General features: G+C 55.0%; 1 protein-coding gene across 3 annotated transcripts in view; it reads right to left on the bottom strand.

Moving 5' to 3' along the window:
• The window catches only part of ADAMTS7 (ADAM metallopeptidase with thrombospondin type 1 motif 7), a 50,903-nt gene that overhangs the window by 10,956 nt on the left and 22,387 nt on the right, over positions 1-17,560 (bottom strand). For all 3 annotated transcript variants that reach the window (XR_004185087.1, XM_031668441.1, XM_031668442.1), the window contains exons 7-14: positions 16,920-17,069; positions 15,463-15,606; positions 4,796-4,940; positions 4,103-4,195; positions 3,545-3,690; positions 1,998-2,167; positions 1,541-1,674; positions 507-627 (exon numbers count right to left, since the gene is read on the bottom strand). Coding sequence is in view for 2 of the 3 variants with exons in the window: in XM_031668441.1 (XP_031524301.1) it covers positions 507-627; positions 1,541-1,674; positions 1,998-2,167; positions 3,545-3,690; positions 4,103-4,195; positions 4,796-4,940; positions 15,463-15,606; positions 16,920-17,069 (1,103 nt within the window). In the remaining variant the exon portion in view is untranslated. The remainder of the gene's footprint in view (positions 1-506; positions 628-1,540; positions 1,675-1,997; positions 2,168-3,544; positions 3,691-4,102; positions 4,196-4,795; positions 4,941-15,462; positions 15,607-16,919; positions 17,070-17,560) is intronic.

Here is a 17,560-nt window from a genome sequence, read left to right as displayed (position 1 = left end):
TTTCACCTCCTACAGGAAACCTTCCCTGACTTCCCCAGGCCAGGACCTTCTTCCTCGGTGCTCCCATAGCCCTCTGGGCCTCCCTCCACTGCACTGGTCACACCAGAAGCTTCTGCCCCCTGCAGGACTGAGCGCTTCGCCTGCGTGTCCCCATCACCTAGCACACAGTCCGTATTTGAGCAACGTGTGCAAAACAGACTGGAGGTGAGGGCACAGAGCTGGGGGTCTCAGAAGCTTCAGGAGGAGACTGCCATTCTTTGAAAGGCCCAGGGGCCACACACAAGCCAGGCTGGCCCTGCCTGGGGTCTCTCATGGGGACATGTCTCTGCATGTGGGCCAGGGGTCCCCTGACTCCTGCAAGAATTCCACCCTAGCAAGGCTTCCCTGCTTAGCCATCTCCAGGCTGGGTGGGGACCACGAGGCCAAGGACAGGGGCCCAGGGGAGATGGGGAAGGGGTTACCAGGTGAAGAGCACACCCCTCCCCCACAGCAGTCCCACCCCATACCCAGGCCCTCGGCCTCCTCGAAGGTCCCGCTCACGGTGTGGCAGGTGGAGCCGTTGCCGTGGCACACACCACAGCGATCCTCCATAGCACCGGAGTCAATCTCAAAGTCACAGCCCACGTTCTGCAACACACAAGGAGGGGAGGCTCCTGGTGCTGGCGGCCAGCCCTCTGTGGCCCCAGCCCCGGGGGTCAGCCAGGCTCAGGAGGAGAAAGCTGGGAGTGGGGGTCAGGAGGCCTCTCTCCGGCCCTGCCCCACCCCAGCTGTTCCTCTGACCCAGGTGAACTTCTCTACCTCCCTGAGCCTCAGTTTCCTCAGATGTGAGATGGGGAGACCCACCCCTTGCTTAAAGGTATGTCGTGAGCATCACATGAGACAAGAGAAGGAAAGAGTTCTGCAAAGGCCACGGGCAGGCAGGGGATCTGACGTGCCACGGGCTCCTGACCAGCGCATGCAGGGAATTTCAACGTCAAAGGCACTGGGGGTTGGCACCTCCCTGCTGGTCCTCCTCGGAGCCCAGGCCTTGATACCCCAGAGGCTTAGAGGGCAAGAAGCAGGGACAAGTAGGTGGCTGGGGACATAGGCAAAGAGGAGAGGCCATCGTTGTTATTAAAAATAAGAATAGATTTTGTTACCAAATACTAAGCACTATTCTTCGGGGCTCAGAGCCCTTCATGTCACCTGTGCCACCTCATTTAACCCCTTCTGTCAGGGAGCAAACCACTGCCTGGGGTCAGCCAGCCAGCAAGAGGTCAAGCCACTGCCTGGGCTTTGGTTTCCTGGCTGGGGCGGTGCTGGTGCAGGCATCCAAGGAGATGCAGGGGGCGAGGCCTGACTGGGAGGGGTCCCCAGTGCCAGGAGGCATAGTAGGGGCTTTGCCTTAGAGGTCATAGAGTGTAGGGGCTGGGAAGCCCAAAGGTAGAGCATAGGGAGGGTGGCCTGAGGAGGACCAGGAGGGACCCAGGAGAGAGCCTGAGGCCCACCAGTGGGGCTGGGGGCAGCCGGTGCTGGGAGAGCCTCTTCTAACCAGGCACACCTTGCAGATGCCGTTGATGCAGAGGTCCCTGCTGGCCCGGACCTGGTAGCAGGGGGTGCCATCGACCACGGCGTCCCGCAGCTTCTCGGCAAAGTACTCATTCGAGGGCCGGCAGTGCAGCTCGCAGGGGTTCACTGGGGGCCCAAGTAGAAGAGCCATCAGCAACAGCTGGGGCAGGAATGTGAAGGCCACCAGGAAGACCCCTCTGTGACACACATCCATAGCAGGCTAGAGGCTCCCAAGCAGCACCAACATGCTGGAGGCTCCGGCTGGGCTGGTAGCTATCTGCAAGGCTGCAGACTGGAGAGCTAGGGGTGAGCAGCAGCCCCGGGGGACATTGGGAGAGGCCCAGGCTTGTGGTGGAGACTGGGCCTCCTGCTTGCATCACAGGGTAACCTTGGACCTACACACCCCCAGCCCTCTGGGCCTCAGTGTCTCCATGGGAGGCAGCACTCACCGTCATTGACCACGGGCACCCATGTGTGCAGCTGGCCCTTGTAGAGCATAGCGTCAAAGTGGCTGCACTGGATGTGGCGGAAGGAGGGGCGGCCAGCGGGGCAGGCCTGCAGGTTGCAGAGGCGGAAGCGCTTCCGCTCACCCACACAGTATCTGCCTTTGTATTTGGGCCTGTGGGGAGGACCAGGGTGCGCCCTAGTGAGGGACTGGTGAATACTACTGCATGGCCACAGCCCAGAGCGAGCGGCTTCCTCCTGCACCCACACCCCGTGATCCCTGCCGCCCAGCTTTGTGCACGCTGCTCTCCTTCCTTGGGCTGCCCACCCTCTGGCCCAGACACACCCTCCCTGTTTGTAAGGACCTGTGGGGAGGTGGCAGCAGGAAGCCTGAGCTCTGCCCCCAACCTGCTGTGTGATCGGGGGCAAGTCTTGAGCCACCCTCTGGGCCTCAGTTTCCTCCAGTATAAAGTGAGGTTGGGGCTGCCTCTGCAGAGGGCTGTTGAGAAGCTGGGACAAGCTGTAGGCATGACTGGCACTGGCTGGAGGGACTGCTCCAAGTCTCCGACCCATGACACCAGCATCCTAACGAGCCCTTGAGTCCTCAGCCTCCCTCCTGGTGGCAGTACCCCAGCCCGGGCCTAAAGGAAGCGCCCAGGGCCCCAGCCAGCTGAGAGGTCTGACCGAGCACAGCTCCTGAAACCCTCTGCATCTAGGCCAGGGTCGCTGGCCCCCACCCAGCTCAGACCTGGAGGCCAGGAGGCAGGAGGGCCACAGGCCAATCTTGGGTAAGCACAGGGCCCTGGGTGGGGCTGACTGTGAACCCCATGCCTGCCCCAGGTGGCCTCCGGAAGTGAAGATTAGCCGGGTAGTGCCTCAGGTCTACAGTACGACTGGCCTCTGTGTCTCAGCAGATCTTCACACCCCACTGTTTAGACGGGGAAACAGAGGCCCAGAGAGGTGAAGTCACTCACCTCAGGCCACCCCTTGAATGCTGTCACCTCCTCCAAGCTGCCCTGTCTCATCTCAGAACTTTGTTGTGCCTCTGAGGCCACCAAGCCCCTCCCACTGAGTGCCCACTACAGACGAGCTGCAAAACTGAGGGCCTGGCCTGCGTAAACTGCATTTGCCCCCGACTACAACTTTACTGGATGGGCACTGCTATTACATAGACGGGGAAACGGAGGCCCAGAGAAGGGGTGAACAGAGGATTCGAACTCAGAGCCATCTAAGGTCCAGGGCCCATGCTCTTCGCCACTGCCCTCTCCTGCCTCCTTCCAACCAGCAGCTGCTTTGCCATGTGGCCTCTGATGAGTCTCTCCAGTCTCTGGGCCTCAGTGTCCCGCTCTCTGGAAAGGGGTCAGCAGTGGGGACCCTGTCAGCCCCCAGAACACTGCTTGAAAGTGACTCAAGGTGGCCTGGACACTCGGACTGACCATTATGAGGACACTTCTAAGAGCCAGGGGCTGGGACAGAGCCAAGCTCCTGCAATCAGCTGACTGCTTGGGTCCCTCTGTCCCATTGCCCAGGGCACCCTGGGCCCCACACTCACGTAGGCTGCGTGCACTGCCGCTCAGCGCTCTGTACGCCCACACCACAGCTCCGCGAGCAGATGGACCAGGCGCTCCAGCCGGACCAGCCACCATCCACAGCCTCGGGCCGGAAGCCCACAGGTACGCACTCCCCATTGAGACACCACTACTGTGACAGATGGAGGTAGAGCCACCCCACCCCCCAGCCTATCAGTCATCCTCACCCTAGTGAGAACAAGGTGGGTGGGAAGGCCGCGAAAGGCACAGAGGGGAAGGATGGAAGGTGAGAGAGACCCCCTCACAATCATCACAATCATCTGTGACTCAGGCCACAGGGAGGAGCTGAGCAGGGAGTAAAACAGCCCACGTGCTGACTCAGCTGAAGACACCCTGGGGAATCATGGAATCAAGCCCTGGCCCCAGTGCCTCCGCTTTGCAGATGGGGCCTTGGGGGGCAGAGAGTACGGGGCTCTGCTAGGAGCACAAGCAAGACTGTGAGCCGGGGCTGACCCCAGGGCCTGGTCACAGCAGGTCTGGCCTCTCCAACACCCACCGCCGGGACTGGGGACATCCCCTACCTTATTCTCCCCACACCGGGTGCCGTCCACGGCTGCATCCAGCTTGGAGTGACAGGTGGTCCCCACAGAGCACCAGAGTGTGTGGCAGACATTCTGCAAGGAGGAGGGCATGGGCCATACCCTCACGCCCTCCCAGTGCCGCCACCCACCCTGCCCCCTCCCTGTCCCCAAGGGTCCCCTGGGCACCCCTCCACATGGCAGGGGCCTACAGACCACCAGAGGTCCCTTCTTGTGTGCCTGCTCCCACCTTCCTCCCCGGACCATGTGGTGGTGTGGGGCACCCAGGGCTGTGCTCCTCAGAGCCGTCCCCAGCTGTCCCCACCTCTCCCGGCCCAGCCCCTCCTCTGGAAACACCCCCGTTAGAAGATCACTTCAGGTGATCTTCTCCAGGATAAATAGACCCTCCCCACTGGGGACCCTTTTCCCTCTCATGAGCCAGCTCCAGAGAGGCTAAGGGACTTGCCCGAAGTGTCACAGTTGGTCCATGGTTGACCCAGAAATCAGAGCTGGGTCTGTGGCCGCCCATCCCTGGCCTCTCCCACAGGCCACTTGACGTCTCACAGTATCACTCGGGGGCGCAGCCCAGGCCAGGCGAGGTTACTCCCAGGCTGGCATCCATGGGCTGGTGAGAGCTGTCCCCTGAGCCCTCCTGCTGGGTCCCCATACCCCCACACCCACACCAGCCCCACTCACATCCATGTCCTCGCAGAAGGCAGAGTAGGCCCCGTACTGGAGGCGGCACTGGTGGCTCACATCATAGAGGACGCCAGGTGGCACCGAGGGGAAGTCGATGATGTCCTTGGCAGGAGGGTCGTCCAGGCACAGGCCCCACCCACGGCTAGAGATGGGACGGGAGGATGGAGGGGGCGCAGCCTGTGAGACCCATCGGAGAAGCCTCAGTGGGGCCGGGAGAGGAGGAGAGGTGGGAGGGGGCACAGAGCCCTACAGCTATAGGAAACTCCAGCCTCCCCGCTCGGTTCAGCTGATCCTCCAACCACAGCCAGCAGCACAGGCCCTCCCGGCCTCTCTCATCTCACCTCCTGGGCACTCCAGCTGGCTAAACAATCCCAACCCCAATCCCAGCCCTCTGCACACGCTGCCAGGGCCCTTCCCTCAGAAGGCCTCCTGGACTGCCAAGCCCTCATGTGGCGCTGCTCTCTGACCCTGCAGCCTCCGTCCCTGAGCCCAGACCCTGGAGCCAGGCCCAACAAGGATCCAGAGAACATCACATCACAGTTGACACAACAGAGCCTCCGATGGCCCCACCCAGGCAGAGACCTCCGGTCATCTGTGGAAGGGCGAGGTCTGGAAAGCAGCCACCCCCGGGAGAGAGCCCAGGGCAGCCGTGCCTGTCCATTTCCCCCACCCACCGACAGGGCTGGCCTCCGGCCTCCACTCCTGTCTTCCTCCAGCCAGCATTCCCTGGCAGTGGTGGCAGGGAAACTGGCAGACACGAGCAGGCGCCATCTGTGTCCACCACACACTCCTGCTGCTGCAGTCTGGTGAAGACAAGGCTGCCCAGACACAACACCACGAGGCAGGGAGCACAGAGGTGGGGGCCCTGAGGAAGGCGGCCCAGGCCCGGCTGGCACCCACTTCTGACCCTGCCTCACTCTGTACAGCCCTTGGCCTTGCTATTGTTTCTGGGACCAGTGACCAGCCTGCTGCCCCTGCTGGACCTTAGGCAGACACCACTATGGCTTAGCAGCAGGAGTGCCCTAACCCGCTGACCACCCCACCTATGGCTCACTGCTGTCCTGGAGGAAGGTTTGGGGCCTTCTGGGGGTAGCAGTGGCTGGGGAGAATTGAGCCACGCAGACATGCAGGGCTGGGGATGACCCAGGCAGCCACGGCTTGGGCAGAAGCAACGGAGGGAGGCAGGACCCGTGGGACCTGGGGCCTCTAGCCAGGCGGGGGACATGGGGAGGCACAAACCCTCCAGTTCTATAGTCTGGGTGGCCTCAGGGCAGGTGGTGCCAGGCCAGAGGGCCAGGATGAGCATACAGTCCTGACTGGGACAGGCGGGGGGTTGCACAGGGAAGAAGGGCAAAGGTGATGGATCCTGGAGTCCAGCAGGGAGAGAAAGACACTCCGAGATGTGGAGAGGCTGGGAGAACATGAACGGGTCTAGAAACAGGGCCAAGACCGCTGAAGGCAGGTGTGGAGAGAGGCTGGGAGGGTAGATCAGACCATGGAATCCCAAAACCCAGATTTCAGAGGAGCGGGCCTGGCAGCTGGGAGACCCAGGGTGGGGTGGGTGGTCTGTGTGGTCTCCTAAGTCCCCTGGCCAGTGACAAGCCCCTGGCTCTGCCCAGAGCTGCAGAGAAGAAAGCCAAGGTGACCAGACTTCTACTGAGAACCCTGGAATTCTCCTGGAATCACCCAGACTGCCCATGCTGGCTGGAAACAGACCCTCGAACACAGGCGTTGGCAGATGAGCAGCTGCTGGATGCAGTTCTAGTGCCCAAGATGACAACGTGCCAGGCTGGCCCCGGGTACTGGGGGCATACCCTCTCATTTGCTCCTCACAACATCCCGGGCAGACTCTACCATCATCTCTCCTCACACACTCAGGGCCCATATGTCACTTGCCCTGGGTCACACAAGAGGGACGTGATGACCAGGATCTGAAGCCAGGCCCAGGCTGCCTGCACCAGGCTGTGTCTACTCACTAAGCTGCCCCCAGTGCAGGGCTCCTCCCATTCAGCCGCGAGCCTGGCCTCAAATACTTCACCCCAAATACAAGTTCAAAACCACGGCAGCCAAGGCCTGGCGGGGAGAAAGGAGTGTTCCAAGTGCTCCTGCGGCTTGGGGCTCCCTGAGCCTCCCTGGGCCTGCACCCGGGGCAGAGTGTCAGCAGCGGGTGGTGGGCTCAGCTGGCCCTGGGCTCCCTCCTTCCCGCTAGCATTCTGTGGCTCCAGGAGGTAGACTGGGGGCTCACCCATCCCAGCCAGGGGGTCCTCTGATCCCGTGGCTGAGGGGTCCCATGCGCCTCATCCCAGCACCAACAGTCCCTGGGCTACAGCCCAGCCCTTCTGTTTCCTGGCTGCCCCAGTGCTGACTCGTTGCTCGTGTGGCTCCTGTGGGCCTGCTGCTGGGCAGCTGAAGCCACAACAGCCTCTCAGCCCACCCTGGGTGTGTGGGAGAAGTCGGGAGCATGAGGCGACCCTCACAGAATCCACTGCCAGAATCAGGCCCAGGTGCTGTCTTGGGAGTCAGAAACCCAAGTTCTACTCTTTGCCTGGCTGTAGTTGCTGTGTGGCCTTGGGCCTTCACGTCCTCATCTGCAAGAAGCTGATCCCAAGCTACAGGGGTATAAATAGCAGTGTCTTCTTGGGAAAAATCACACAGGCGGCCGGCAGCCAGCCCTTCCTTCCTCTGGCAGGCTCACTGCCAGCTCCTCTGCACTGCCGACACACCCGGATCCCCAAACCCGTCAGCCCTTCCCCTCCACGCCCCTCCTTAGGCTAATTATAGCGGGGCTGGGCAGTCCCACAAGAGGTCAGAGCAGACAGTAGGTGACTCTGGTCAGAAACCACTCTCACCTCGAGACTGCAAAGAGCTGCCCACCACTGACAGGAGAGACCTGTGGGCCCGCTCCCCTGGCCACTCCTGGGATCTGGTCATGGAGTCACTGAATGGGGGTGTCCATGGGGTGAAGTGAAAGATCCCACATGTGACCGAGCCTGTCTCTCTCCCTGTAGAAATGCTGGCTTCGAGGAAAGCAGGGACCAGGGCCTCCCCTTCTCCCACCCAAGTCCAAGTTGACACCAATGAAATGCTGTGACCTCTCCCCAGGGTCCCTTAAAGCACCCGTCAGCCTGGAAAGGATTTTAGAGTTCTTCAGGTCAACCCTCTTGAACAAGCTCCAGATGCTACCCTCCAGCACCCCCTCCCCGCCACCTCCTGATTCTGCCCCACCCTACACTCACGTGGCCCCGGCCTCTGCCCAGCCTGCCCTCCACTTAGCACCCTTCTTCCTCAGGGTGGAAGTCAGCTTTTAGAGGGCAGGCTCCTTCTCCGAGTCACTGTTCCTGACCCCAGGAGGGCTTGGTGCCCCTCTCCCCAGTCCTACAGCCCACGAGGACTGCGTGCCTCGGTGCCAATCATCCCCAACTGTCATCTGTCCATCTCCCCCTGGTGTGAGGACCTGCAGGACAGGCACCTGGAGGTCTGTCTCCTTTACCACGGTCCCCACACACAGGTCCTGATGGACACGGAGTCTGTGGACACAGCAAGAACAAGTCTGGATTCAGCCCTGTGGGTCTACCTGGCTGGATAAGCATCTACGCGCAGGAAGCCAAGGGGCTTCAGGACCAGCCAGGATGAGGGGGTTGTCTGTGAGTGCCTCTGAGGTGCCCCCAAGTCCTGGAAACACTGCCTGAGCATTTGGCACTTCGGTGAATCTCACTCATTCTGTCCCCTAACCGGCTTGGGTGGGGCCCATCCTCTCTCTCCTGTCCCACCCCCAGCAAGGAGACCAAAGCCTGCAGGCTGGGAGACAGGCTGCTGCCACCCTCCCCACCTCCGCACACCCTCTTCCTTCCACCTCCTGGGCCTTGGGAGGGCCCTGCTGCCTGACTCCCAGGATGCAAAGGTGTGAAAGGACCTTGGGAAGATGGGGTTCTTCTTCCTCCCAAACACCCCTCCACTGGTGAGGCATGGATTGCTCTGCTTCTGTCTGGCTCACCCCAGTGCCAAGGCTCTGGGAGGCCACGGCTGGCTCTGACTCTCACCCTGTCCTCCCCTCCTCACCCCAGGTCCTGAGCCAAGTCCCTCAAGCATGCCAGCAGCTGAATGAGGACAGAGACTGTCTCATTCAGTCTCTGTCTGTCTGTCCTAGAGCCAGGGTGTTGGGCGGCACCCTGGGTGGGGGCAGCTGGGAACAAGCCCTGGGGGTTCTGTGGCAGCAGCTACTATTCTGATTTTCTGAAGCCATTCTCTCATTCTCTGCCTCTCTCTGGGGACGGAGACACACCCTCCTCTCCACCTTCAGGCCACTTGCCTGGTTCAAGTCCATCCCATCTATCACTTGGTAACAGTGGAAGGAATAGTAGTGAGCGTGTGTGAAATGCTTACTGCGTGGCAGGTGCGGTGCTCAGCACTGCACGTGTTTTCTCACTTATTCCTCATATCACATGCACAAGGAAGTCCCATCATCATGTCCATTTTTTGAGGCTTAAGGGATAATATAACTTGTCTGCCAACACAGGTAGAAGCCTGGGCCACAGTCTAGGTTCTTTTATTTACCCTCCCAAGACAGAGTCTTACTCTGTCACCCAAGCTGAACTGCAGTGGCGTGATCTCAGCTCACTGCAATCTCCACCTCCCAGGTTCAAGCAATTCTCCTGCCTCAGCCTCCCGAGTAGCTGGGATTATAGGCATGCACCACCACACCCAGCTGATTTTTGTATTTTTAGTAGAGACAGGGTTTCACCATGTTGGCCAGGCTGGTCTCAAACTCCTGACCTCAAGGGATCTGCCCATCTCCGTCTCCCAAAGTGCTGGGATTACAGGTGTGAGCCACCATGCCCAGCCAGTCTAGGTCCTTAACCACCAAACAAAACTCTTCTCTGCTTCCAATCCCACTCCCCACCCCAGTAATCCCTCTACCACTGGAGGCCAGCATTCTTGCTCTTACATCCCTAATGGACCTGGTCACATCCCTGCTTAAACCCCACAGTGAGTGGACTTCTAGAAAAACATGGCACATTGAGCAGACAGATTTATCGATGCTCCCTTCCAAAACTCCACTCTGATGACAGTAGAGGAAATGACCACAGCATAAATCCATAAGAGGTGCTGATGGGTAATGAGGGATGTTAACAAGATTCTGGAAGCTGGGAAGCAGATGGCCGGGCAGTAGCTGACTTGGTAGAGTGATGAAAACTGAGAGCCAAATGCCTGCAGGGAGGAACCATCCAGAAGGAGAAGCCCAGAAAAGCCTGTTTCCAGGGACCCCTCAGGGCCTTAGGGCCAGGAGGGCTGAGGACAGTAGGGCTGAAAGTCTGTAAGAACTGATCAGACCCTAGATCCCCTCCCCAACCCTGAGTAGCCAAGTGACTGTCACCTGCCACCCAGCACAGGGCCGGGGATCACTCCCTGGCAAGGGTGAACCAAGAGGCTCTGGCCCAGCAACACTGGGCATAGATGAAGGCCCAAGGCAGAAGGACCTACAGAGAAAAGAGAACAAGCAAAAGTCTACACGTCGAAGGGTAAGAAACACGCCAAGCCCCTTCCTCACTTGGATGCCGGAATGCTGCAGCCAGACATACAGTCTCCCAGGAAAAGTCTAGAGGATTCCACTTGGGCAACTGAATCACTCAGAAAAATGACCTCAGATATTGACATTAGAGGATCTCCCCAAAACAGCCCTATCTGAACCAGTCCTTCAGCAGTGACTTGGAAAAGTCCTGCCCAAGTCCACAAACTGAACAATTAGTATCTCTGCATCTCCTTGCTATATATTAAATACAGACAATGCATTTTAAGAAAACTTTTTTTGAGAGAGTCTCTCTCTGTTGCCAAGGCTGGAGTACAGTGGTGCAATCTCAGTTCACTGCAGCCTCCGTCTCCCGGGTTCAAGCGATTCTCCTGCCTCAGCCTCCTGAGTAGCTGCGATTACAGGCACCAGCCACTGTGCCCGGCTAATTTTTTATATTTTTTTTAGTAGAGACAGGGTTTCACCATGTTGGCCAGGCTGGTCTCAAACTCCTGACCTCAAGAGATCTGCCTGCCTCGGCCTCCCAAAGTGCTGGAATTACAGGCGTGAGCCACTGTGCCTGGCCAAGAAAACTGTTAACATGAAACAAATATTTTTTTAAAAATAACCCAAAGGAAAGAAAAACATTTCAGGGAACAGAAGAAAAAAGTCAAATCCATGTAAGTAATAACCTCACAGAGATAAGAGAACCTACTGTACCCATGAAACAAGAATAGGATCAAAAGGTGCACAGGTTGAGCACGTCTAATCCCAAAATCCAAATGCTCCAAAATCCAAAACTTTTGAGCACTAACATGATGCTCAGAGGAAATGCTCTTTGGAGCACTTCAGATTTTGGACTTTCAGTCTGGGGATTCTGAACTGCTAAATATAAGGCAAATACTCCAAAATTAAAAAAAAAAAATCCAAAATCTAAAACACTTCTGGTCCCAAGTATTTCAGATATGAGACACACAATGTGTATTTAGTGAATGAGAAAGTTTAAGAAATTAAAAGTACAATGAAAAATACGAAAAATTTAATAGTAAGATTATAAAGTAAAGATAAATCAGATGCCTCCTAGAAAACAGAAAGAGACGGCCAGGCACGCTGGCTAACGCCTGTAATCCCAGAACTTTAGGAGGCTGAGGGAGGAGTCCAGGAGTTCAAGCCCAGCCTGAGCAACATGGCAAAACCCCATCTCTAGAAAAAAGTAAAAATTAAAAAATTAGCTGGGTGTGGTGGCACAGCTACTCGGAATGCTGAGGCAGGAGGATCATTTGTGCCTGGGAGCTCGAGGCTGCAGTGAGCCATGATTGTGGCACTGCACTGCAGCCTGGGCAACAAAGCAAGACCGAGAGAGAGAGAGAGAAAGAGGAGGGATGATAGAAAGGAAAAGAAAATAGAAAGAGACGACAAAGTATAAAATGTTTAAAAATAGGAAAGCAAGAGAATAGCTGCAGGGTTCCAGAAAGAGAAAATGTAAGAAAGTTATCAAATGAATAATACAACAACAGTTCAAGAACTGAAGGTCACAAGTTTCTAGATTAAAACACTCCAATGAGTGCTCCCTCAAATTAAAATAGACAAAGGCATATATTGTAAAATTTTAAATCACCAAAAAGAGAAAGAGAAAGAGAGAGAGTCCTAAAAGCTTCCAGATTTTTTAAAAGGTCACATTCAAATCAGAATGGGATGGGACCTCTTCAGAGCAATGTTGGAAACTAGAAGACAACAGAAAAATGCCTCCAACATTCTGAAGAAGAGTCACTTCCAACCCAAAAGTTGATATCAAATCAAAATATCAATCAGATGTGAGGGAAGAATAAAGACACTTTGAGACGGGCAAACTGTTTACCTCCATGCACTCTTTCTCAGAAAGCTGCTTGAGGATGTGCTCCACCAAAACAAATCTAAAAAAAAGGTACCTCCCCATAAAAAAAGTAGCATGGGATCTAAGAAACATGATGACCCTCCATTAATATTTTGGGGCAGGCCTAGAAAGTATCCAGTCTAAATTGGAGGACAGAGGGAAGTTGGGAGGAGGGTCCAAGAAAGAAAGGAACTTCTGGATTATCTGGTAGGGATTACCTTTGGGAAAACTGGATTAAGAGACATCTTACAAAACTGTTAAAGGAGCTGGAAGGCCTGGAAAAGCAACGAAAACCAAGCAATTAAAAAACTTGTTCTTAAAAAGAAATGCCATCTAGATGGGGCGCGGTGGCTCATGCCTGTAATCCCAGCACTTTGGGAATCCAAGGTGGCGAATCACTTGAGGTCAGGAGTTCGAGACCAACCTGGCCAACATGGAAACCCCGTCTCTACTAAAAATACAAACATTAGCTGGGTGGGGGTGGCAGGTGCCTGTAATCCCAGCTACTCGGGAGGCTGAGGCATGAGAATTGCTTGAACCTGGGAGGCAGAGACTGCAGTGAACCGAGATTGCACCACTGTACTCCAGCCAGGGCAACAGAGTGAGACTCTCTCTCAAAAAAAAAAGAAAGAAAGAAAGAAAGAAAGAAAGAAATGCCGTCTTATTACAACACTTAGTTCAGCCATCAAGATTTATAGCTGTAATAATGAAAATGCGGAATATGGACTTAATCCAAATATGTTAACACTAAATTGGGATGAAAGGTGAGGGGACAAATGTATGTACAGGAAGTGATGCAAGGGTGCTAAATCCCAACCTTCCAGATAATATCTAAACTGGAAAATCAACAAATGAGAGTCTAGCAATGCTTTTTGGAAATAGAAAAGTAAATATAAGAAAAAGCTAAAAGTGTTAAGTTTCAAGGTGGTTGCCTAGAAAAAAGCAATGGAGGGTGGGGAGAAGTGGGGCAGGTGTACGATGCTCTGCTGTTGCAATCTTGTTTTTTTTTTTTTTTGGAGACAGAGTTTTTTCGCTCTTGTTCCCCAGGCTGGAGTGCAGTGGTGCAATCTTGGCTCACTGCAGCCTCCGCCTCCCGGATTCAAGTAATTCTCCTACCTCAGGCTCCTGAACAGCTGGGATTACAGGCATCTGCCCCCATGCCCAGCTAATTTTTTGTATTTTCAGTAGAGAAGGGGTTTCACCATGTTGGCCAGGCTGGTCTCAAACTCCTGACCTCAAGTGATCCACCTGCCTGGACTCCCAAAGTGCTGGGATTACAGGCGTGAGCCACCACGCCCGGTCAGTAAGCAAGGTCTTATGGGACAGAGGAGCCTATGTCTGAGCAGAGGAGACAAAGGTAATGTCTGTGTCCAGCATTCCTTGCTGCCCTACTTGCATCTAACATTTACTTTGGTCCATGAGCTCAGAATCTATAATGTGTAGGAGTTCAGTGAGACTCAAAACTATCAGATGATAAACATGTTATGTCAACAACTGAGTAAGGGATGGGGGGCAGTGACAGGCCCAGAGGCTGCATTTTCCATTTGAACCAGACTTACTTCAAATGCAGAAAGAAGACAATGACCAAGGAGCCCCACCGTCCTTTCTTACTCATGTTAACACCCCTGTATTAGCCAATCGCTATGCAGAAAATGAAGACATGGGAGGAAGGAGAACCCCATAGTTCCTTCTCCTTTCAGTCTTTCCTTCCTCATTGGTAACAAAAGGTAGAGAGCCTGGGTAAATTGTGCCCATATCAAGGAGTGAGATGAAACCAGTTGAGGTAGTTTTATTCTATCTCATCATCTGGTAAATATCAGCTACAAAAGATGAACTGTGTAATTTTGGTGACTCTGCATACATGTTAATACAACTGACCTTTGAACAACATGGATTTGAACTGCACAGGTCCACTTATATGTGGATTTTTTCCCACCTCTGCCACCCCTGAGATCATCCCCTGCCTTTCTCCTTCCTCTTCAGGCTACTCAACATGAAGAGGATGAGGGAGACCCTTATGATGATCCACTTCCACTTAATGAGCAGTGAACATATTTTCTCTTCCTTATGATTCCAATAACATTTGCTTTTCTCTAGCTTACTTTATTGTAAGAACACAGCATATATTATATATAACATACAAAATATGTATTAGCTGTTTGTGTTATCAGTAAGGCTTCCAGTCAACAGTAGGCTATTAGTAGTTTTGGGCGAGTGGAAAGCTATACATGGATTTCCAATTGCACAGCGGTCAGCACCCCAACCCCCAAGTTGTTCAAGGGTCAGCTATACTCTTATATTTGCATTTAAAACTGGCACTGAACAAAATAAAGATGAATGGTACAATTTATGCCAATAATTTAAATTTAAAACTTTTTCTTACTTAGAACAACATTAAATCGCAAATTTAAAAAAAACAAAAAACACCAGAACAGGCTAGGCACGGTGGCTCATGCCTGCAATTCCAGCACTCTAGGAGGCCAAGGTGGGTGGATCATCTGAGGTCAGGAGTTCAAGACCAGTCTGGCCAACATGGCAAAACCTTATCTCTACTAAAAATACAAAAATTAGTCAGCCATTATGGTACACACTTGTAGTCCCAGCTACCCAGGAGGCTGAGGCAGGAGAATCTCTTGAACCTGGGAGGCAGTGGTTGCAGTGAGCCAAGATCACACCATCGCACTCCAGCCTGGGAGACAGAGCGAGACTCCGTCTCAAAAAATAAACAAACAACAACAACAAAAACACCAGAACAAATGAAGAGAACATGAAAAAAAGGAGAAAGCTTCACATTTCAGTTCCCTTAGTGGCCCCTTCTTTCTGCCTCTCACTGGACCTTGTGGCCGACCCTCGCTTCCTCCAGCCTCGTTTTCTATGCAGCCTTGGCTCCCATAGCCTCGCTCAGGGTTCTGCCATTCCCTGAAACGCTCTCCCGCTCCTTCACGCCTGCAGGCCTTTCTCAGGCTTCCTCTACCAGGAACGCCATTCTTCTCCCTTCTGCACATGTGTGAATTCTCGCTCCTCCTCCAAGTTCAAGCTCAGGTGTCCCTTCGAGGAGGACATTTGGGACGCCAGCACCACATCTTTGCCAGGTGCCCCTCTGCTTCCCTCTACCCCGGCTCTGCAGTATGACTGTCTGCATCTCCCCCATTAGACCTTGACCTCACAGATCAAGACCTTGTCCCTCTGCTTCTCTCTACCCCTCCAATGTGACGGTCTGCAGCTCTCCCAGCAGACCTTGACCTCATGGATTAAGGCGCAGGGGCCCGGTGCTGGAGGACTTACTCAAGGAACCTGGTGATGTACTGGCGGCTGCAGCGGGACCAGGTGAGAGGAGCGGCGTCGTACAGGAGCTGTGGAGACATGATGAAAGGCCGTTTCCCAACGGGTTCACAGTCATTGCCGCTTCCATCATGCTGAATGCCAAAACTGTGTGAGAGCACAGGCCCCAGGGGCGGGTGAGCTGGCGGGAGGCTGCCAGCCTGCCCTCCCCTGGAGACCCACAAGGGGCACAGCCCTAATTCCAGGGCTGGTTCTGCCACCCAATGGCCACACCCAATGGCTGCAGAAAGTCACATTCCCCTCTCTGAGCCTCAGTTTCCTTAATGTAAAATGAGGGTATGACAGCTAGGACCCCAAGGGCTCCTGCTCCAGCCTGAAATGAGGGCCAGGGACCCAGAGCAGCCCTGCCCCTGCCTGGGGGCTGGCCAGCAATGGCAAACCAGGTGGCACAGATGGGGGCCCGTGATGGCCCCTGCAAGCTCACTAGCCTCAAGAACAGTCTGACAGAGGTTCCCACTCACAGGTCCTTGTCCCAAGGCTGTGCACTTGAGTTAGGGGATCTGAGCTGCTGTGTCACAGAAAGGTCTCCAGAGACCATCCTTGGGAAGGACACGAGAAAAATTATTTCCTGAGCATCTACTATGTGCCAGGGGCCATGCTAAGCACTTTCAGAAACACAGTCTCACTCAGTTCTCATTATTACCCCCAGGGAGGCTCAGAGAGTCTAAGGAACTAGCCAGGGTAACACAGCCAGGAAACTGCAGTACTGCGGCAGGCTGTTCTTTCTGCAGCCATAGGCAGCTTTAAGGTCCTGCAGGCACAGCCATCACCCATGAAACCCAGACATCTGAATGGATGGCCCCGACAGCTTTGACGATAGAACCCTCTGGGATCCTGCCTTTGAAAGCTTGCTGGACAATCTAAGATGCTGCCATATTCGCCAGCTCAACAGCCCGGGCACAAGTGGCTGGAGGCCTGTGAAGGCAGGAGCCTCAGGCAGCGGTGTCAGATGGAGGGAGCCTTGGACGTCACTGAATCCAAACCCCTCAATCTATGGGAAGCACACAGAGGCCTAGAGAGGGCAGGCACTGGCCCAGGCCACAGAGCAAACAGAAACAGGGACAGGGATCGAGAGTAAAAAATACAGCACTGAGGGAAATGGGGAGGCACAGCCAAAGACCTACGATGACTTTCTGGCCATCACAACTCCCCTTTAAATAAGACTCCCTCCAGGCCAGTCCCAGAGATGCCCAGGCAGGCCTCTCTCCTGCTTTACAGGGAAGCAGCCTGGTTGTGGGGAGGGGACAGTGCAGGGACAGCACATGGCCACAGTCGGGGCTCCTTCTCCAGAGAGCTTCCTTTCCCCTGTACTTTGTGACCCACAGGCTGGATACCCGGTGCCCCCAGGCTGGGAGGGTGAAGCTCAGCTCTCTGTGTAGCAATGGGGACAGGCACAGTACCTGTGCCCGAGCTCGTGGGCTACAGTGAAGGCCAGCGGCAGGCCTGTGTCCTCGTTGATGCTGCAGCTGCGGTGTGGCTGGCACATGCCCGCCACATGGGAGAGGCCCAGGGTCTCACAGGGCCGGTTCATGGCTGCACACAGGTCCTTCCTGCACAGGCAGAGAAGCGGCCTTCAGGTTAACCTGGCCCAGTGCCAGGCCCACCTGAGCGAAGGCCAGGGAAGGGTCCCCCCGAACTGATTCCAAGCGAAAAGGATGTCCCTCCCACCGTTCTGTGGCATGAGGCCAGCACAGTGGCCACGTGGGAAGCAGGTGCTCTCATTCACACACAATCCGCTGGGCATCTCTTTGGCCTTTGGGAGCACAGACCCGCACAGAACAATTTTGCTTACTATCCAGCAGGGGTGCTGACAGAAGCTGCCAGAGTCCAGCAGAGGGAAAATAACTGCCTCTGGATAGATCAGCAGTTGCCAGAGGTTAGGGGAGGAGGGAGGAAGGTGGCTGTGACTATAAACTGGTAGTACGAGACATCCTTCTGATGAGACAGATCTGTATCTAGACTGTGGGGGTGGGTAGGTGAACCCACAGTGATGAAACTGCACAGAACTGAATACACACACATTCACACAAAGGGCAGTACG

This window comes from Papio anubis, chromosome 7 (assembly GCF_008728515.1).
Source record: "Papio anubis isolate 15944 chromosome 7, Panubis1.0, whole genome shotgun sequence".
In the NCBI taxonomy this organism is placed as follows: Eukaryota; Metazoa; Chordata; class Mammalia; order Primates; family Cercopithecidae; genus Papio; species Papio anubis.
This window is presented reverse-complemented; position numbering and strand designations above follow the sequence as displayed.